The 19,849-nt window shown below is 40.2% G+C and overlaps 1 protein-coding gene across 3 annotated transcripts in view; it reads left to right on the plus strand.

The window, feature by feature from the left end:
* SEMA6A (semaphorin 6A) overlaps nucleotides 1-19,849 on the plus strand; it is a 120,114-nt gene that overhangs the window by 90,933 nt on the left and 9,332 nt on the right. For 2 of the 3 annotated variants that reach the window (XM_083883129.1, XM_083883130.1), the window contains one exon: nucleotides 482-646. The exons of the other annotated variant lie outside the window; for it this stretch is intronic. In XM_083883129.1, coding sequence (XP_083739255.1) covers nucleotides 482-646 — 165 coding nt within the window. The remainder of the gene's footprint in view (nucleotides 1-481; nucleotides 647-19,849) is intronic. 3 annotated transcript variants of the gene reach the window in all.

A 19,849-nucleotide genomic window follows, 5' to 3' on the forward strand; every position in this document is an offset into this window, starting at 1 on the left:
GAGGTAGAGTGCCTCATGATGTCACCATATTGTAGTTCTTCTGGTGTTCCCATTCAGTTTCAGTCATTTTGGACATTGTTCTGTTTTAAATTGGTTTTTAATTTGCTTTTTCGCTGAGCCAGTATCAGACTGCATGGGCTGACACTTCAGGTTCAGTCAGGCATGTGTCCTGAACCCAGCCAAAGGATGCTTGACTCAGATGCAGTGTGCTTATCCTCTTTCATATGCATTTAACTCTGCTGAGAAGCACAGAACTGCCAGCTCAGTGGCAGCACCTTTTAGTACCCTGATCTGTAAGGTTCAAATCCCCTCTTCCTTTGGAGTTGTGTTTTGAAGGACTTTTGAAGCATTGCTCAGCCTAAGGCAAGACGTTCACCCATCATGGAAGCAAAGCAGTGCATACATCCCTGAGCATGGGGAGGTGGCGTGGTAAGTTACTAATGAGACTTGTCTTCCCTACCTGTATTTATAATGTGAACAGGACACTCCAGTTCCCTAGTCCCAAGCACCACCACTTCTGAGTCTCGCGCTCGACAGGGTTATGATGCTAGGGGACGCATGCTGAATTGGAAGGATCCGCTTGGTTCATCTGAAAATACAGATCCATATGTGGCAGTTTCATCCCATAATCATCAAGACAAGAAGGGTAAGGCCTTGGAAATGACATCCTGTGGTGAGGAGGGAGGGGGAGGAGGACTAAAGTGTAACTGCTTCCAGCTGGCTCAGAATAACATGTAATGAAACTCCTGTGCTATAATTAAAAGCTTATCATAAAGTCGGAAACTAAATAGCCAGACTTAGACTCAGTCCTAGATAATTCACTGCTTGAGGAAACCACACAAAACAAACAGAAGTGTATGCCTTTATAGAGAGTTTTGTGCATATGTATGGGAAGGAGGGAAACAGATGATTTAACTGTCTTTAAATTTGATCTGCCCTGTTCTCTAACAAAGCAAGATCCATGGCTTCCTATTGTTCTTAAGGATGCATTTTTATATTGTCTTTCTCTGAATTCCCAAGGCAGCACAACAGTTCTCAGCAAATTCACATTATTTCCATCTTTTAACAGCCATAGGACCATGAAGTGCTTTGATTTGGAAGACACCTTAAAGATCATCTTGTTCAAACCTTCCCTGCCATGATCAGGAATACTTTTCACTTGACCCCGTTGTTCCAAGCCCCATTCAACCTGGCCTTGAGCAGTTTCAGGAATGGGCCATCAACAACTTCTCTGGGCAACCTCTTGCAGTGCTTCACCACCTACCCTCAGAGTAAAGAATCTCTTCCTCATATCTCATTTAAACCTTCCCCTTTTCAGTTTGAAGCCATTTGCCTTGTCCTATCACTACATGGGTTTGTAAAATATCCCTCTCCAGGTCTTATATATATCCTCCTCTAGGTACTGGAAGGCTATTATAACATCTTACCAGAACCTTCTCTTCCTCATCCTGGAGAACCCCAGCTCTCTCAGCCTGTCCTCATAAGAGCAGTTCCCTAGCCCTCTCATCATCTTTGTGGCCCTGTCTTTCCTGTGCTGGGGACACAGAGCTGGACCCAGCATTCCAGGCAGGGTCTCACATGAGCAGAGCAGAGGGGCAAAATCCTCTTCCTCGTCCTGCTGGCCACACTGCTTTGGATGCAGCCCAGTATACATTTGGCATTCTGGGCTGTGAGTTGTCCTGACTTTGCACTTGGCCTTGTTAAACCTCCAGGTTCCCATGGGCCTACTTCTCAATCTTGTCCAAGTCCCTCTGGATGGCATCGTGTCCTTCACGTCCATCAGTCACACCACACACCTTGATGTCATCTGAAAACTTGCTGAAGACTCACTCAATGCCACTATGTCATTGATGAAGACATTAGTCCCAAAATTGACCCCTGAAGGACACCACTTGTCACTGATCTCCATTCAGACCTCAAGCCATTGACCACTATCCTCTGAATAATGAATTCAGTGAATTCACTGTCCAGTGAATTCCTTATCCATTAAATTGTCCACCCATCAAGTCCATCTCTCTGCAATTTAGAGAGAAACATGTTGTGGGGGGCCATGTCAAAGGCCTTACAAAGTCCAGATAAATGACATCTGTAGCTCTTTCCTTGTCCATTGATGGAGTCTCTCCATCAGGTTGGTCAGGCAGCACTTTTCCTTGCTATAGCCATGCTGGCTGTCTCAAACACCCCCCTGTCCTCCCTGTGCCTTAGCAGAGCTTCTAGGAAAGTCTGTTCCATGATGTTCCTAGGCACAGAGATAATGGGACTGACAAGTTGATAATTTCCAGGGTCCTTCTTTCTACCCTTTTTTAAGATGGGTACAGTATTTCCATTTTTCCAGTCACTTGACTGCCACACTTTTCAAATATCATGGACAGTGTCTTGGTAATTAAATCAGCCAATTCCTGGGACTCTGGGATACATCTCATAGTTCCATAGACTAAGGTATGTTTAGGTTCTTCAAGTGATCCCAAACTTGATTTTCTCTTACAGTGGGAGGGACTTTGCTCTCCCAGGCTCTGTCTTGTGGACCAAACACTTGAGAGGTGTGGGAAGAGAGGCTGCAAGAGAAGGCTGAGGCAAAATTGTTATTGAGTGCCTTGGCCTTCTCCTCATGCCAGCCTTGCTTACCAGATGAAGTACACCTTCTTTAACCTTCCTTTTCTGGCTGACATACCTGTAGAAGTCCTTCTTGTTATTCTTGGCATCCCTTGCCAAGTTCAGCTCCAGCTACACCTTGACCTTCCCCAACGCCATCCATACACAACCAGACTGTGTTCCTATACTCTTTCTGTGATACCTGTCCCTTCTTCTGCCACCTGTGCATCTCATTTTTGCCCTTTAGTTCAGCTAGCAGGTCCCAATACGGCCATCCGGTCTCTTGTCTTTCTTGTCCAATTTCTTTCACCTGGGATTTGCTAGCTCTTCCCTCTTGGGAGATAGCCCTAAAGATCTGCCAGCTCTATTCTCCTCTCTTGTCCTTGAGGGCAGTTTCCCAGGGAGTCGTACTGACCTCCTTGAAGAGCTGAAAGTTTGCTCTTCTAAAATGCAAGATCCTGGCTTTGCTCTTTGCCTGACCCATATGCTGGAGGATTGTGGACTCCACCGATGCACGATCACTGCAACCCAGGCTGCTGCCACTCCTGACATCATTCTTTGCTTGAGCTGGTGACCATCAGGTGCAGTATCCCAACACAGATAAGGAAAGCCTGCTCTAGTTTAACCATTGAAGTAAAACTGGGAATAGTCCTAGTCACTGGGTCTCAGTCCCACTGTCTCCAGTGAGACCTGAGCAGAAAAACCTTTTAGGGTGTGGTCATTAGTGAACATTAAATGATGCATAAATGACTGCTCTTGGAGAAGTTCTTGTTTTTCACACACCAAAAGGTTGGGTTTTAGGTGTAATTTCACAGTGCTCAAGCACTGAAATATACTAGGAGTCTAATACAAATCCCATCCTTTGGCCTCTTCCCATCCTTTGCCATACATATAGAGAATTAGGCAGAGAATTGCCAGAATTTGCTGCTTGAACATAGAGAAGAAGAACCTTTTCTCCTATGTAGAGATGGTGGTGCCCCTCATTGCATCTTGACCTTCATCATTCTTTCAGCTCCTTTTAATCTATATCACAGAGACTTTAAATGGCTCCTTTTAAACAGGGGAGTTAGGTTCAAATATCTCTACTGCCTAGAGAGATCTGAATCCTTGTAATTCTTCTCCAGGGTGTTCTTAGATCTCTTCTTTCAATCTCTGTTCTGTTAAAGATGTTTTTCTCTGTGTGGACTAATTAAGTACTTAGTGTGTCAGAAGGAAGATGAGTATGAACAAAACTCACTTACTGAGTGCTTAGGGCACTCACCAGGGGCAGGAACATACGAGTTCAGTTCTTTCTGCTATGAATACTTGATATAAAACACTTAAAATATTAATTGAAATGTGGATTCCAGTCTCTATTGTTCATACATTTTATATGAAAAACTCATTTGACAAAAGCATCAGCTGTTCCTAGAGAAGCTACTGGCATGCCAGACCTGATGCTTTGCATTGTTTGCCCAAACTAGTAGGTTGCTACTTTCCCCTATTCTTTCCCCTCCATCTGACCCACTGAATTTTCAATTCTCTGCGTTAGTAGTGGAGGATTTCAGCAGGGAGTGATGAGCACATTAACATCACAGAGCAGTCTTCAGCAGAGCCACATGGACAGCTGCTGGTGGTCTGGACCCAGACTCAGTGACCTCAGTGCCTGTTATCCATAATAGCCCCAAATACATGATGCCTCCCAGGGATATCCAGGGTTTCTCACTGAACTCCCCAGGGCTGACCTCAAAGAGCCTTGACTTTTCCTTACCATAAAGGCAATAGGCATCACCTGGCTGGCCCAGCAGAGACAAAGCCTGAAGCACTTTTCCAGTTGAGGATGTCAGTCAAATTAGGCAGGAGATACACTAAAATTTCCTGACATACCATGGAAAATATTAATCTAGTAGCTTTGGCTTTTAGGCTTGTTGGCAGGAAATTGAATATGAAGATTTAACATCCCACAGGCAGAGGATGTAAACATGTCCCCCACCTCCCAGCTAATTAGCTCTTCCTACAGAAAAAGGGAAAAGCTACCCCTGTTTGAGCAACTTCTTTGTAGAGCTTAATCCTGTAGACATTCTGCAAAAATAACTGCAAAATCTAAACCAAAAAATTGAATTGCTAGAACCCAATCAGTCTTACCTGTGTGTTAAGCACAGTTTATACTGTCTGTGCACCATGCAGACCTGGGGGCTGCTGAGCCTTGGCAGAGGAAGAGTTTCAGGTGGTTGGAATACTCAAAACCATAATTTCAGGTGCAAGGGAGTGACAATACTGAAGATGAAATCTCACACTCCTAATTCTGGTTTAAGCTCAATTTGAGATATCATCTTCGTTTTTTAATTCCTCATCCCTTGCTCTTCAATTGTAGAAAGGCAATTGAGCAAAAGGGGTATCACTTGCATAACAGAAGGAAGGCAGATAAACCTGCATACTTTCCTTAAGATGGCATGTGACTTACCTAGCACTCCTCTTTCCTCTCAGCAATGCCAATGATAATGCTGACAGCCAAAAAATTAGGATCTTTTTTTTCTTTGTCCAACCTGTTGGTAACACGTGTTAGAAAAAACACTTCAGGCAAGAGGACATTTCTTAGAAAATCCATTGTTCCCACTTCTGAAAATAAGTGGTATCTTTCTCTTGTCCACCAAGGGAAGAAGGAAGGAAGGAAGGAAGGAAGGAAGGAAGGAAGGAAGGAAGGAAGGAAGGAAGGAAGGAAGGAAGGAAGGAAGGAAGGAAGGAAGGAAGGAAGGAAGGAAGGAAGGAAGGAAGGAAGGAAGGAAGGAAGGAAGGAAGGAAGGAAGGAAGGAAGGAAGGAAGGAAGGAAGGAAGGAAGGAAGGAAGGAAGGAAGGAAGGAAGGAATCCTTGAACACAACTCCTCTGCTGCTTCCACACAAGGGAGTGGTGTCAGAAACCACGAAAAGTGGAAGATCTGCCCCTTTATGTACCAGAGGAATGCAGAGATGTGAATGCATTCTAATAGCACTGTTTGTTTTGTGTGGGTCTCCGCTTCACAAGTCTTCTGAAAAGCAATGCTTAATAGATGGAAAACTAGCTCTTAAAAGCATCTTGTATGCCACTAGCAGCTTTCAGAAGAGCATGCAGTGAAAATATTAACAAATGTATAGCTGTTGCATTCTAATAATTTTCGCTTCAATTCACTGACTGATGAAGTGGCTTACATTCAATACTTTCCTCCCCAGGGAGTGATGGTTACCCAAGAGCTTTATAAGCACTTGACAGGGTCATTTAAATATCATGCATTCTTTGGTGCCTAATTATGAATATTGACAAAGCTGGAAGCAGTCTACACCCATCCAAACAATGGCGGCAGATATGACCGCATGGTTTGTTTACCTTTACCATCCACTTGTGTGTTGCCACTCTTTGCCTTGCCCAGTCAGAGCCAGTTGGCTCCAAAATTCTATTGAGTTGTTGTTTTAAAAGGGCAAAGGAAAGAGTTTTGACACAAAATTAAATCAAGAAATGTTACACTTACAATCCTTTTATAAGATTTTGTTTTCACTTTTGCTGTGATTTCTTTTGCTTTCACACATTCACAAAGAAAATTTTATTTTTTTAATATTTCCTCCTTGTTTTGCAAGGTGCTTTGTGTTTTTCTTCATTGGTTGTGTCTATTCCTTTGAGCAGTGTTTTCTTTCTTTTTCTGTGCTCACAAATGGCTCCTTACTGATTGTACTAATTGTATAGAATCCATTTGCTGTTTTCTTTACTGTAACACAGTTGCTTTGATGATGTCACATGCATCCATATGCTTCACTCTTAATTCAGTGCAGGCATCTTGGGGAATATCTGTGGGGGTGTGAAGATGGGGTTCGTAAAAGAGTTGACTCATGGGAATGTGACATTTGTGTGCTACAGCTTTAGTAGCTAAATATACTCTAGCACTGTTGTTTCTGAGCTACATCAAATTTCTTGCCAAGATGCAAATGTGTAGTCCAACCCATACAGTGGGAATTGTGCATTGCCATCCTATTGGCATTTTTATTTTGACCATTAAGGAATCTGCCCTTTGTACTGAAGTCTAAAAGAAAAGAAAAAAACCAAACCAAACGAAGCAAAACCAAACAAACCAAACCAACAACAACAACAACAACAACAACAACAACAACAACAACAACAACAAAAAAAAAAAAAAAAAAAAAAAAAAAAAAAAAAAAAGCGCCTTTGATGGGGCAAATTACAACCCTCCTTTCTATTCTCCTCTTATCCTCCTATCTCTCCAGAAAACTAAATCAAACCAAACCAAAAAAAACCAAAAGAACAGCACATGTTCTAGAGTATGTTTATGTTTTGTTTTCTTTCTTGCTGTGTTTTAGTGTTAATTTAATTGTGTGTTTCTCACCTTTGTTGAAACAGTTTCCCTAACCTTGCTACCTAACTTCCCCCCTGCTGCCATTGTACTTGGTGTTCCTCCCTCCACAGTCGGAGTCATGCAGCTCCTCCTGTTGAGCACTCCAAGGCTTTACCCTCCACATCCCAGTAGTGCTGTAGTGCTGCGCCCCTTTGTAGTCATCTTACTAACGAAGGAGGGAGTAGAGATGTACAGCTCTTTGACAGGCCTCCATGAAAAAGCAAAGTGATTTTCTTCAAAAGTAGCTGGCCCTGTCCCTCGCTACCCTGCTGCCCTTCTCTGCTGCCTCCTGTCCTTCCTGCCTCCATTCAGAAATGCCTCATGCTCTTCTAGTACTGGGTTCATTAGTGCAAATGTAGCCAACAGCTTGGTTTTCTCATTCATTCCCTAATTGCCTGAAATCTGTGACTTTTAATCATGGTTTTGATAAATTGGTTGAAAATCCAGGTTATGATTTTGTGGCTTTGCTACAGCTTGTTCTTCACAGCATTTAGGTGGAAGTGGCTGAGCTGGGCACTGAACAACAAAAAATGTAGTGGTTAGCAGTCTTTAATGTTCGTATTCTTACTTGGCTCAGCACTCCTTAGGTGAAGATTGTGAGGTGGTATCTCCTTTCCTTAGCAAGCCTTTTGTTGACATCTTTGTAACAAAGGTAAAAAGCTGATTAGAAGTGGGATGTGATGAACACAGTTTACAGAGTTAAGAGTTGCTGGTTCATTTGGATATCAAGAGTGCTCCTTTAGAGACAGTATCTGGTAGCACCTATTACTTTATGGATTGCATAATCTATATTATTATTATTAATAGCTGCAGCTCTTCCTCGTTATGTCATTAGCAATAGTCAGCTTCCCTATTTGGAGAGGCCTGTGCTCTTGGGGAGCCCAGGAGATGTTCCTTTAAAGCCTGCCTCCAGAAAATATTTCATATTGGACACAAGTGGCAGTGTTACTAAATTTTATTGTGATTATCACTACTTCAACCTTTTGCCAAATGCTGACAATGCTTGTCTCTGGAGAGTCTGCAAATGTTCAGGCAGATTCTGCTGCAGTGAGACAAAATTGTAAGAAAATTCAGGTACAGTTATGATAAAGATGTAAAGTGTAAGTAAAGATGTAAAGATGTAGATGTAAAGTGCTGATATAACAAGATACTTTACAAGTAAGAGTGGGAAAAAAATCTGTGGCAAAACAAAGATTCAGGCTTTTTTTTGCATAAATTAAACAATTAATATTCATCACAGAAGAGCTGAGTTTTGCAACAAGAAGTACATCTGCAGAGTATGTTTTTACACAAAAAAAATTGCTATATGCTAATATGTATGAGGATCTAAAAGATTCAAAGCAGTTTCTGTATAAGAGGAAACAGAGAACTTTTATTATGTTGTTGGCATTATGTAATAAATCAGATGAGGAAATGAGGAATTAAAGTGGCACAAAATTTGTCAAAACTTAGGTTTTGAGTCAGTGTTTACAGATCTGAGTGGAAAGGCTTGGACTTTTCAATGCGTCAAGGTGAAGCATATATTCAGTATTTCATCAGTATCATTGTTCTGACACTGTCAGCAGGAACTGATTGATCCTAAAATAAGTGTAAGGCTAATGGGAGGAGTTGCACCATAGGTAGTTCTGCCTGGATGGGATTGGGAACAGCTGTATTCACCTAAAGCATGTGCATCTGGGAGGAAACTATGCAAACACTTCTACTCTTTCCCATATCTTAAATCATTGTATGCACAAACATAAAACAATTACAAGTACTTTGCAGATCACTAAGTTTCAAGTGCTGAGGAAACAATGAAGATTTAATCAGACCAGACCTTTACTATATTTCTAAGCTTTCTGCCCAGAGTCTAGTAAAAGAATGTTGTGAGAAAGGGAGTAGGGAATTTGCTCTGATTCTATCTATGATTCTGTAGCATGTGGCCGAGATTTGGGGTGAGAGGTGTGGTTACTCAGTGGTGTGGTGGTTCACAACTAGACAAGACAACACAGGGTTTAGTCCATTTAAATTTGTATAGAGCCAAATCTATATTAAAACATACTGACTTTTCTCTGTTTTTAGGATGAAAACAGAGGTTGGTTGGATGAGTCTGTGCTAAACAAAGGATAGATTTTTTTTCTGAAATGTTATTACATTAATTAGCATCAGCTTACTATAAACATCCCTATTTCCAGAGGGAGGCCTCATTTATATATCGATTGCTTGGTTAAATTTATTTATTTATTTAATTATTTTAGAACAACCAACCCTATATTTGCCTAAAATACTTCTAATGAGCAACTTGACCAGGAACTGGGTGTCTCATAAACTAATGCCAGCATACCTACTGTGGAGCACTGTTTCATCACCGTATCAGATAAACACGTCAAAGCCACTGTTAGCATTTGAATGGGACCAAATTTCCCAGTACAGTTTATAGTGGCCACATACCTGAGTAACTAGACCAGACTAATAACTCACAAACATGCCAGAAGATTGATGATCTCACCACACTGGAATCACTGGTATCCTGTGACATGCACCAGGAGGGCTATGCAGCCAGGATTAAGGGAACACACCAGACTTGTCCAGAGAAATGACACTGATCCTTCTACTCTTCTGTCTTGCATGTATGAGCTGTCTGCTCCCACAGCTAGAGACAGCTAATCATCTCAGATTACATCCTCAAGTTCAAACAGTGACAGTAGTAAAGTAGATGCTAATTAATAAAATGGAAATTGTATCTAAAATTCATGAAAGACGAATGCTGGAAGGATGTTTCTGACAGCAGACTTTCTTCAGACTTGTTTTTATAATGTTTTAGTAAGTTTCTCTGAGAACAAGAGTGAAGAGACACAGCAGAGACAAGGCATTAAGAAAAGATGTCAGGAGTTAAATCCCTGATCAGGGCCACATCTTTAAGCCAATTTTAGTCAAACATGGGATTATAATAGAGTACAGGGCAGTGATTTAGTGTGCTTTCTCTGTGACTAAATCTGCATTTCAAATCTTATGTAAAGAAAGCTTCAGCTCATTTAGTCACAGATTTTCTATAGTAGCCATCTGAAAGTGCAAGGAAAGGAGCAGATTTCACTGCAAAAGACAGGCAATGATGAGGAAATCAAGATAATGGTGGGGCATATTGCAGCATGCACCAACTGCCTGTGCCACACTTTAAAAAATGCCTATTTTAGCACTGACTCTCAACATTTTTAGAACTCAAAACATTTCTGCATTTAGCTTACAGTAGGGATTTCAGATTTAACTAGCAGAAGTGGAAACATTGAGTGGCAAGATTAGAACCAAGAGCCATTTGCTGTTTAGTAGTGGGAAAAAAATTACGACATTGATAACAGAGGAGGTCGTATTGATGTGCAACCTCTGGATATGAAAACAGAGCTTCCCTGGTCCCGCATTAGTAGATCCTACAAATAAAAGAATGGTGAAGTTTAAAATAGATATTGTCAAATGTGGCTTCTGGAAACAGCAGGTATCCTTGACCCATAATTGTCCACCTGCATAGATTTCAAGTCAGGCTATCCATTTCCAGGCTGCAATGAACTGTAGAGGCTTGTCTTACTAGAAGAGGGAAAAACTGTCATTGCCCCAGGACACTGATGTGCTTTTTCAATAAAAGAGGCCACTTCTAATTTGTCAAGGCAGCTGCTCAGGGTTAAGGGCACTACAGCTACTGTGTGATGGACCAGATCTCCAGCTGCACTCATCCTCTGTCACCCAGTGAGGATTGCTCAGTGGAGGAACACAGACTGCCTCATGCTCTGGTTTGACCTCTGTAGTACTGACATATTTATCAAGAGCTGGGAATTCACTGTAGGGTGTGCTTGTTCCACAGAGCCACTACTCTATCTAGAAATAGCAAGGCGTAATTGGTGGACAGGATGTTGAGTAATACTCAGTTGCATTTTTGTGATGTTTATATTGATTGTAAGGAGATGTGCCATATAAAGATGCTGAATTGGGAGAACAGTCTAGCCCTTTAAACACAAGATTTCTGAAACTGCTTTGAAATTCAAAGGGATTTAATAGCAGAAAATCTAGTAGCTGAAAGACATTTAAAGCACCTTTTAGTTTTTTAATGCCAGTGTACAATTAAAATGTCAATATGCTGTCAAAGATATTTGAATAATTCATTTTTCTCATATAGGATGTGCCTAGTTTCAATGACTGTATTAATTAATAGTTCAGATGTGATGTAGTAATTTTACAATGATCTAAACATTCCCAGTCCTGGTTCAGAGCACTTTTAATACGGTCTGTAAACCATCAACTCTCTAATTACCTGCCCTGTAGAAAACACCACCTACATTTTTCTCATATGCATTTACTTATATGGTTATCAGCACCTCTTTAATTATATAGGAACGATCCCAAATAACTTTTCCATTTTTGTTTGTTTTCTTTGACTGTAAAAAAGGCACACTTAATTATTTGTGTCAGCATGGGCTGGTGCTTACTGATCAACAGCATGTAGTTAATTAAAAAATGAAAAACCTGGAGACGGGATAATTTAGGTTTTGCAATCTCAGTTTTATTGAACATTAAATACAGATAACAAATGTCATTGTATTTGGAAAGCAGCAGTTCTTCTGAATTTCCTTCATTTAGTCAGGCATTTAGGCAAGTGTTCCTTCAAATCCTGTAACAGTCATTTAGTGAGGCACTACAGTCTCTGCTATCCAGTTACCATTACTACTACTTTTGCTAGACTTTAATCATGTATTCTAGGATTGTGCTAGTGGCTGAGGGAGAGGATAGGGAACAGATATGTTGTTATTCTGGCGTTAAAAAAATGTCTCTTAAAGGCACTTTACTGAGAAGTTTTGAAGCAGATAATGCAAATTTACCATTGTATCAAAAATGTGCATCCTAACATCCCTATGAGGGAAAAGAAAAAAAGTTTTGCTGGCAAAGCTGTACTTTTTTTTTTTTTTAAATCCCAGTCCCTCATGCCCAAAAACGACTTGTCATGGTTAGGCAACTAAATACACAAACAACTGTTTCTATGTTGGGCACTGGTGTTCTTAAACCACCTGCCGATAGTCTGATAGATCTCCCTGCCTCAGCAGAGCAAAATAAGTCAGAGTCCCTGCTCAAGCAGATTTCAGCACCTCCATTGACATTAGAAGGGTTTAGGGCAGTTTATAGAGTAGTTGCTCAAGGAAGCATTAAGAAGCATTTCTGGCAGAGCTATACAATACAGTAAACATTTGAAAATGGCTAATGGCATATTGATCACCAACTTTGTGTTGGCCAGGATATTAAACTGTTGTTCTTATACCAGCAACCAAAGATTGCTTATCTTCTGTGAAATAATATCTCAGCTGAAGGGGTAGCTTGATAGCATTGGCACAACTGGGCATAAACTAGACAGTTCTTTCATATGCCCATCAAGGATTTTTTTTTAATTAGAAAATAACGCCAGCTGCATGCTGTCAATAATATGCCATCTTGTTCATGTTCCACCCCATCTTACTCACAATTGTGATAGAAAATAAAAGAGCAGCTGTTATATTTAAAAAAGGAGGTTAGGGGAAAGCAGGCACATTTTTGAAGTCCTACAAAGCTACTGCTATCCACTATCATGTCCTTGTAGAAAGAAACAGAGGGGTATTTTTGAAGAGCCTGAAAGATCTGCAGTTGCTGAACAGAAACACTATAGCACAGACAGGGAATTTAAGCATATGCAGAAACATGACAAAAGCCTTCATTAAAATAATTCAAAAAGTCTTTTAAGAAGCACATACATTCTACATGCTTTTTTATTCTTTAAATCAGTAAATTTGTATTCTCAAATAAATACTGAGTTCTTATTTGCAAGCAAGCAGGGTGAGTATGACAGAAACTATAGTGTTTGGCAGACACTGGGTACCATTGGTTTTTAAGGATGTTCACGGAAGTGGCCTTACCAAGTGGTACAGAAAAGGCTGTCGGTAGTGACTTTGGACCTGTGGTCAGCACTGGACAAATTTAACTCTGCTACCAGCTCATAGCTCCCATCAAACTGCTCAGCAACTCTCTGTGTGCATTCATGGCTGAATGAGTCCCAGTCAGATCCTCTCAATGACAGTGCAGGAGTTCCCTCTGTCCCTTCTTCTGCCTGCTGTCCACACTGAACCTCCTGCATTCACCACAGCCTGTGCAGAGTTTTGTGTAATCATGGGTCATAACAAGGAACATAAAGAGCACTGCCCTTTTTTTGCAGATAGCATTCAGCTTTATGTCTACAAAACAGGAGTCTCTGTACAGTGTCTTAAAGAAGTCGTAGAGTTTTGCAGCACTTTATATGTTTTTTGTCTAAATATGACCAGCAACAGGCAATGTCCTAAGGCAGTCATCCAGTAAGACCAATTACTTTTGTGTTCACAGGGTTTTTTTCATATCTCAGTGTGCAGTTCACACTCGTTGAACTAAAACACTAATATCAAATCAGCAGCTACTTTCATACACCCAGCATCAAGACCTGGAAAGACAGTACAGTTTATCTCTACTTGCTCATGGCAAGACAACTTGATAACATCAACAGTGCTTCCCTGAAAGGTTTGATCTCACCTACACTGTGTTATATGTCACTGAGCAAAAAGAGATTGTGATAAAAAATGATAGGGTTCCAATGGTACGAAAATAAATTAGGCTTTAACCTCTTACATGAAAGTTTTTGTGTCTGAAGATCAGTAAACGTCTTGAGAGCTAGTCTAAAAATGTGGAAAAGCCAGTTTTTCTCAACAATGTTCCTTATTGCAAGAGCTACCTTCATATTGACTAACTAGCTGTGTCAGTTCCCTGGTTTTCCTGCAGCACTGGAAAATCTGGGTTAAAGCAATAGCATGAGCAAGAACTGGACAAGTGAGTACAGTAAATCCGGAAAAGCGAAATTTGACCCGGTAGCAGAACTGATTGCAAGGCTAGGGGAGCTGTTATTTGCAGCAACACTGCTGTTTGTGAGAAGTTTGGTAAAGCAGACAGGTATGTCTGCCTGGCCTGCTGCTGGACAAATGAGGTGTCTTCATGGGATTTGAAGATAGATTTGTTGGAGAGAACACTTGGTTGCCCACACTACTCTGGTTATTTTACTGCTGCACTCAGGACAGCTTTGCTGGAGCTGGGTCAGGTACCTACTTGCCAACATATGTCCTTTGAGATGAAGCTACAGGTTCCCCTCCTCCAGGGAAGCAGACTGGCCATAGTAATCACTGAGCATGTTTAAAAATGTACACAGGAAATATCAATGAAATTATGGCAACGAAGTATAAATGTACACACAGGGTCTGCAAGGTAGGGAGGTGCTAAAAAGAACTAGGTTTAAAAAAAGGAGAGAACTATAAATAAGACCAAAAAAAATGCATGAAAGAACATACCACTGGAGATAGAAAATTAAGCAAGTGAGACCATAGGAGCATCTGGGCACCAAGTCCATAAGGGAAATGCTGTCTTTTACCTCAGGATATGGCTGGAGTAATTATGTTTGCTTTACTGGACATACTATGGATGTGAGTTAATGTAACAGAGGAAAGTAAAGTTCTGATATTTATACTTGAATTGAGATACTGAAGAAGAATTAGCAATAAAATTGATCTTGCTGACTGTTACAGCCTGTGTTTCAAACACATCACAATCCCTCAGTCACTTAATGTATTCAAAGGTGGGTGAGGCAATGGTGCTGCAGTACAAAGGGAAATGGTAAACCTAATATCACAAATGTATACTATTTTATTTGCATTAGCATTTTTGCATTTACTATTTTCATCAGCAGTCCTGCAAATCTTTCTGGAAGATGCAGTCTTCTCAGTAACCCTGGCAGGGACATGTTTTAATTCGTAAGTCCAGGCCTTTTGACGATACCTGCTGTGTTCATGAGTGTGGGAGAAATGAAAAGTTAATTCACAGTGTTTGCTTTCTGTCCTGCATTATACAGTGATGGCATTTTAATGACAGAAGAGGTTTCATCCTTCCTCTGTGTAAAGGCAGAGCAAACAAAGGGTCCAGCCATGTTGTTAGCATGCACCAGCAGCCCAGCTGTGAGCAGGACTGTCCCTAAGAAATAGTCTATGTGCATGAATAAACACTGTTGGCTCGGTCACATAGTTGTTCAACAATTTGGTTATAATTTCCAGGAGTCTTGGGGAATAGGAAATATAGGGTACTGTCTTACTATTTGTCTTTGAATGTTTAATAGATGACTCCTTTGTTAGTTCAGCTGTGATGTGTTCAGTTGCACTATTAGCTCAAAATTAGCATTTACATTTTTGTATCTTTAAAGATCAGAGCTGATGAGGAAACAATTTTTGCTTTTTGATTACATGTGGTGTTTGAAATTTAACCCAAATCCTACCATACGGCTGCTTTGAGATTCAGCCTACTAAGCAGAGCTGCTTATGTTGACATTCTGCAAACTTCACTTTTCCCTGTTGTGCAGAAAGGTCATAGTTCAAAACAGGATGTATAAAAGGAGAGGAAAAGCCACAGAATTTCTCAGTGACAGCTTCTTTTTCCTTTACACTATTCATAAAACTTCTTCCAGAAAGGCACTGGGCTGCTCAGAATACATAATAGCCGCAATCAGGAAAAAGAAAAAAAAAAAATCCCACGAAATGAACAAAAAAAACCAGAAACACACAACACTTGTTCTATGCCATCAGAGGAGCTCCATGCAGTGAAATGGGAATTGTGAAGATGAGATTCACTTTGCAGGCTACAACAATTTCTCCGGAGCCCTGAAATCATGCATATTTGGCCAAACATATGTAAATCTATTTTAACCCAGCTGTGAAAGATCCCCTGAAGTAAGCTAAAAAAAGGCAGCTGTATATGTTTAAGCTTATCCCAGGCATACTAGACAGGTCCCAGAATGTGCACTGAGCTTTTTTTATATCATTAGAGGAAATGCTGCAGACTTTAAAGGAAACTTGTGTTTGAAGATGCAAAGCAGCATAAAGTTTGTGTCTGCCGAGACAAGTTACAAAAGAATTAATTTTCCTTGACATTAGGATTTTATACATCTTGTTTTTAACTACTGTGAATGCCTGTGCTTTATGGGCTTTCATTAAAGCGAGCTGATATGTCTGCTTATTCCCCATCCTGCAGAGGCATCTAAAATTGTCACAGCCCACTGGGAAAGGGTGAGAGGTGAAGGAAAGTACCGAAATCAGGAAAGTACAAAATGATCAGCCACTGCATACCACCTGCCAGTGGGAGAAAGGTTGTCAAATGCTTTCTAGTACAAGAACTGGCCCTGAGCTTAGCCTCTGGGACAAACAAAATTGGGCTGCCTTCAGAACTGTAATGACTTTCATTACATTATATATGCAGGAGGTTGTGTCAAGCAAACTTTCTCCCATACCTGCAAACTTGATAAACTGGTTCATTTAGAGAGATACTGCTTAGAAATAACACAATTTAAAAAGCCGTAAGAGCTTGCTAGTCCAGTCTATTTCAGGTCTTGTCTCCTCTTCACTCCACTGAGTGTGGAAATTGTCTGAGCATGAATTTTCTGGTTCAAGTTTTATGATTTCCATCTATAATAATCTCTTGTTTAAAATTCGTAAGTGTGAATTCACAAGGCTGTGGTATGAGTTTTGTATAGCCACTGTAGCATGCAGAAGAGTTGGATTGCAGGCTCATAATCAAACTAAAAACAGATAATTGAAATCCATTCTTAAAATGTTGCTTCAAGAGTCATAGGTTATATCATATGGACATGTTGATTTCCCCTCCTTTTGTGAGTTATGATCTTTTTTCTATAGAGAGTCATGTTGGCAGTGATTCATGGAAAGTGGAGAGAAATGATATAATGATGAACCAGCTGAAAGGAGAAATTAAACCATTGTTAAAGATCAGTTGATAAACCTGTCCTGGAGGAATTGTTTCTGAAATCAGTCAGATAAGGGGCCAGAAAATCCTAACAGAGGCCACTAGAGCTGATCAGATTGCTTAGGTAGTTTTCAAGGCTTTGTTGCAGGTTACTTCAGTCACATTATTTATTGATTTTTTTTTCATCGTTCTGAAGTATGATTTCTTCTCATACCTCCAATGATCCCCAGGTTTCTTGTAACTGAAGATTTCTTCTTTAACAAATTCATTCTCTTTCCAACTTCATGCACCCCTTTTTTTCTTTGCTGGATACCTCAGACTACTAGTTCAGGCAACTGGCTTTGAGAGTCCTAGGGTTGAGTATGAGAGAAGATGCATTGCTTTTCTCAACACAGTCATGCAAAACTTAAGACTTGCAGACCTTTACAAGTCAACTATACAGCTTTACTGAGAGGGAAGGCGGGGGAAAGCATTTTCCAGCAGCTTTAACTATGAATATTTGGGCTTGGTTTTTTCTAGCTGGTGACACCAGGAGTCCAGAAAAATGGGTACTGTGTAGTATTGCACTGAATCAGCACAATGAGTCCTGGCAGCCAGAACACAGATGGAGAAAAAGGTCTCTTATTGTTTTCAACAAAGCTATTCCATTAAAGTAGGAAACACCAAGCCATAGGGATAATGATGTGGTTGGTTTATATCAAATCCTTAAATTATTCCTTCAGGAAAACATGAGATAAGATCTCAGAAGTGCATGGCACTTTGGTGACTTTGGTTATTCCTCTGTTTTTCTGTCACTGAAATCTCAGAGTCTGGTCTAAATTTGTCTGGGGATTTTTTTATTTGGTTGGTTTCTGGAAGTTTTTTTAAAAATTATTATTGCTAGTTAAAAAATATGAAGAAAGCCTGTTAATACCTTCAGGGATTTTCCCATCTGAAATAGTCTTTTAGCAACATGAGACTACCTGTAAACATATTTCTAACACCTGGACACACATGTTGAAAACCTATTCAGTGGTATTTGAAAAAGATATTCCAAAACCCATAGAAAACTCCATTCATAATGAGTTTTTTACCAATGTTTCTTGCAAGCCTAAGGTGAGGGAGATGTACCTCCTACAGAGAAGCTTGCATTGAAGAATGAAAGTAACTGCTGATTTTCCCTTTAAATAACAGTAGTAAAGAAATCGTTGTGCCTTTCTGGAACAATGACTTGTTTCAGTGGAAAGTCTCAAGTGATTTTGTAGCTGTTGGAGATGGATGTGGGCTTATTCCCATTTAGCTAGGTGACATTTAACACAGCAATGATACACCTTAACTGCTCTTAAAGTGTGGTCTGGATATAAATATTACCTTATTTCCTGATAGTTATTCCCTCATTTCCCTTCCAAAACATCATGTTTCATTTCCCACTTTGGTGTTTCAAGTTTCATTTGTGTCGCCAGTTTGGATTATCACTTTACCAACTGTTGCAGGTAACTTTCGAAAGACAGACAATGACGGCTCCTTGTGGATCTGATCCCAGATCAGTGGTGGTGCACGTGGCATGTGGTCTTCTCATTGCCCAGGGCACACCTCTGTGGCCATAAACCATGCAGTGTCTTCACACTGCAGCAAAGTGCAGTGCTCAGACTGAAAGGTGTTATTTTTCCGGACAGATAGCTGTTATTTACACAAGGGAACTTGTAGTGACCGACCAAGTATCACTATCTGTCCTGTGAGTTATCCTTACACCAGCTTCAGCCTGGCTGTGGAAGAAGGCAGCAACCAAACTCTTGTCTCACTAAAGCAGCCTCTCATCAAGCTGTTCAATCTGGGAAGTAATTTGCTGTTTGTTTTCATTCATTGATCAGTTGTGAGGGTTATAAGCTGGAATTTCAGTTTGTCCTCACTGCAAAGCCTACACCAGAACTTAGACTGAAAGGAATGTAATTGTGGGGCTTTTCTTGATGTCCTGCAATTTGTGTCACACAGGGATCACAGGTGAGACAAGGAAATTTAGGCTTCATCATGTTTCTTTTTATGCTGTACATGCTAAAAGGACACAGAGCTTTTGCAGGGCCCCTGGAGTCGAGGTCTCCTTTCTGCAGATGCCTGTTAATTGCTCTTCTCCTGAGACAGACACCTTACTTCAGATCTCTTTCCAGAGAGACCTTTGATCAGCACTTTTCAGCTGCAGCTTTCAAGCAGGTTTTAGCTCACTTTCATTTACATCTGAGAAGACAAGTCAAAGGCTTTAGAGAAGTCAAAGGCTATCATACTTGCTCCTTCCCCACAAAAAGTAATCCATTTATCCTGCCAAGCAAGAAAATTTGTCTGGCTATTGGTAAATCCGCCTTTTTTTTTTTTTTTTTTTTTTTTTTTTTAATTACTTTATTCTTTGGGTGCTCATCAAATTGATTGTTTTATTACTTGTTCTTATGTCATCTCCATTTGAAAGATTGCACTGGCAGGTCTGTGTTGGGTCCTCCCTTTGGCTGTTCTCAAAGGCATGCAATATATTTGTCCCTTTCCAGAGGTTTTTATTCTTGTACTTCCTCTGGTATTGTCCAAGGTACATACAATGTCTACAAATTGCCTTGGCTATCTCCTTAAGCTGCTGGGGACAAATTCCTTAACACAGTTTAAAAATGTCTATTATCTAAGTAGATTTACCGCTTTTCTCTATCATGGTCAACACTTATTCCCTAACTTTGTTACATTTCTGATCACAGATCAGAGTGGGGATTTTTGTTGAAAATAATAGAAGGAAAATGAGCAAATAGTTCAGTCTCCATGTCTTCCCTTATCTATCCTCCTTTAATGAAGTTTTTTGTGTTGATATTCATTATTTTTATTCAGTAATGCTCATGCCATGTATTCTTTAGAATGATGAACTTAATCCCTTTGTGATTATTTCATTTTAATTACATTTCTGCCCTTGGAATTTCTTTTCTACTAAAATTAGAAGGAGCAGAGCATCACCAGAATCGCTTCATCAGCATTTTCATACAGTAATCTTCTCAGCACTCTGCACATCTTGCTTTTTAATTCAGTTTTTTTAAGCATATGTACTGTCCAAAACCTTGAATACTTTTGTTAATTGGTGAAAAGAA

Source organism: Zosterops lateralis (genome assembly GCF_965231275.1).
Source record: "Zosterops lateralis genome assembly, chromosome: Z".
In the NCBI taxonomy this organism is placed as follows: domain Eukaryota; kingdom Metazoa; phylum Chordata; class Aves; order Passeriformes; family Zosteropidae; genus Zosterops; species Zosterops lateralis.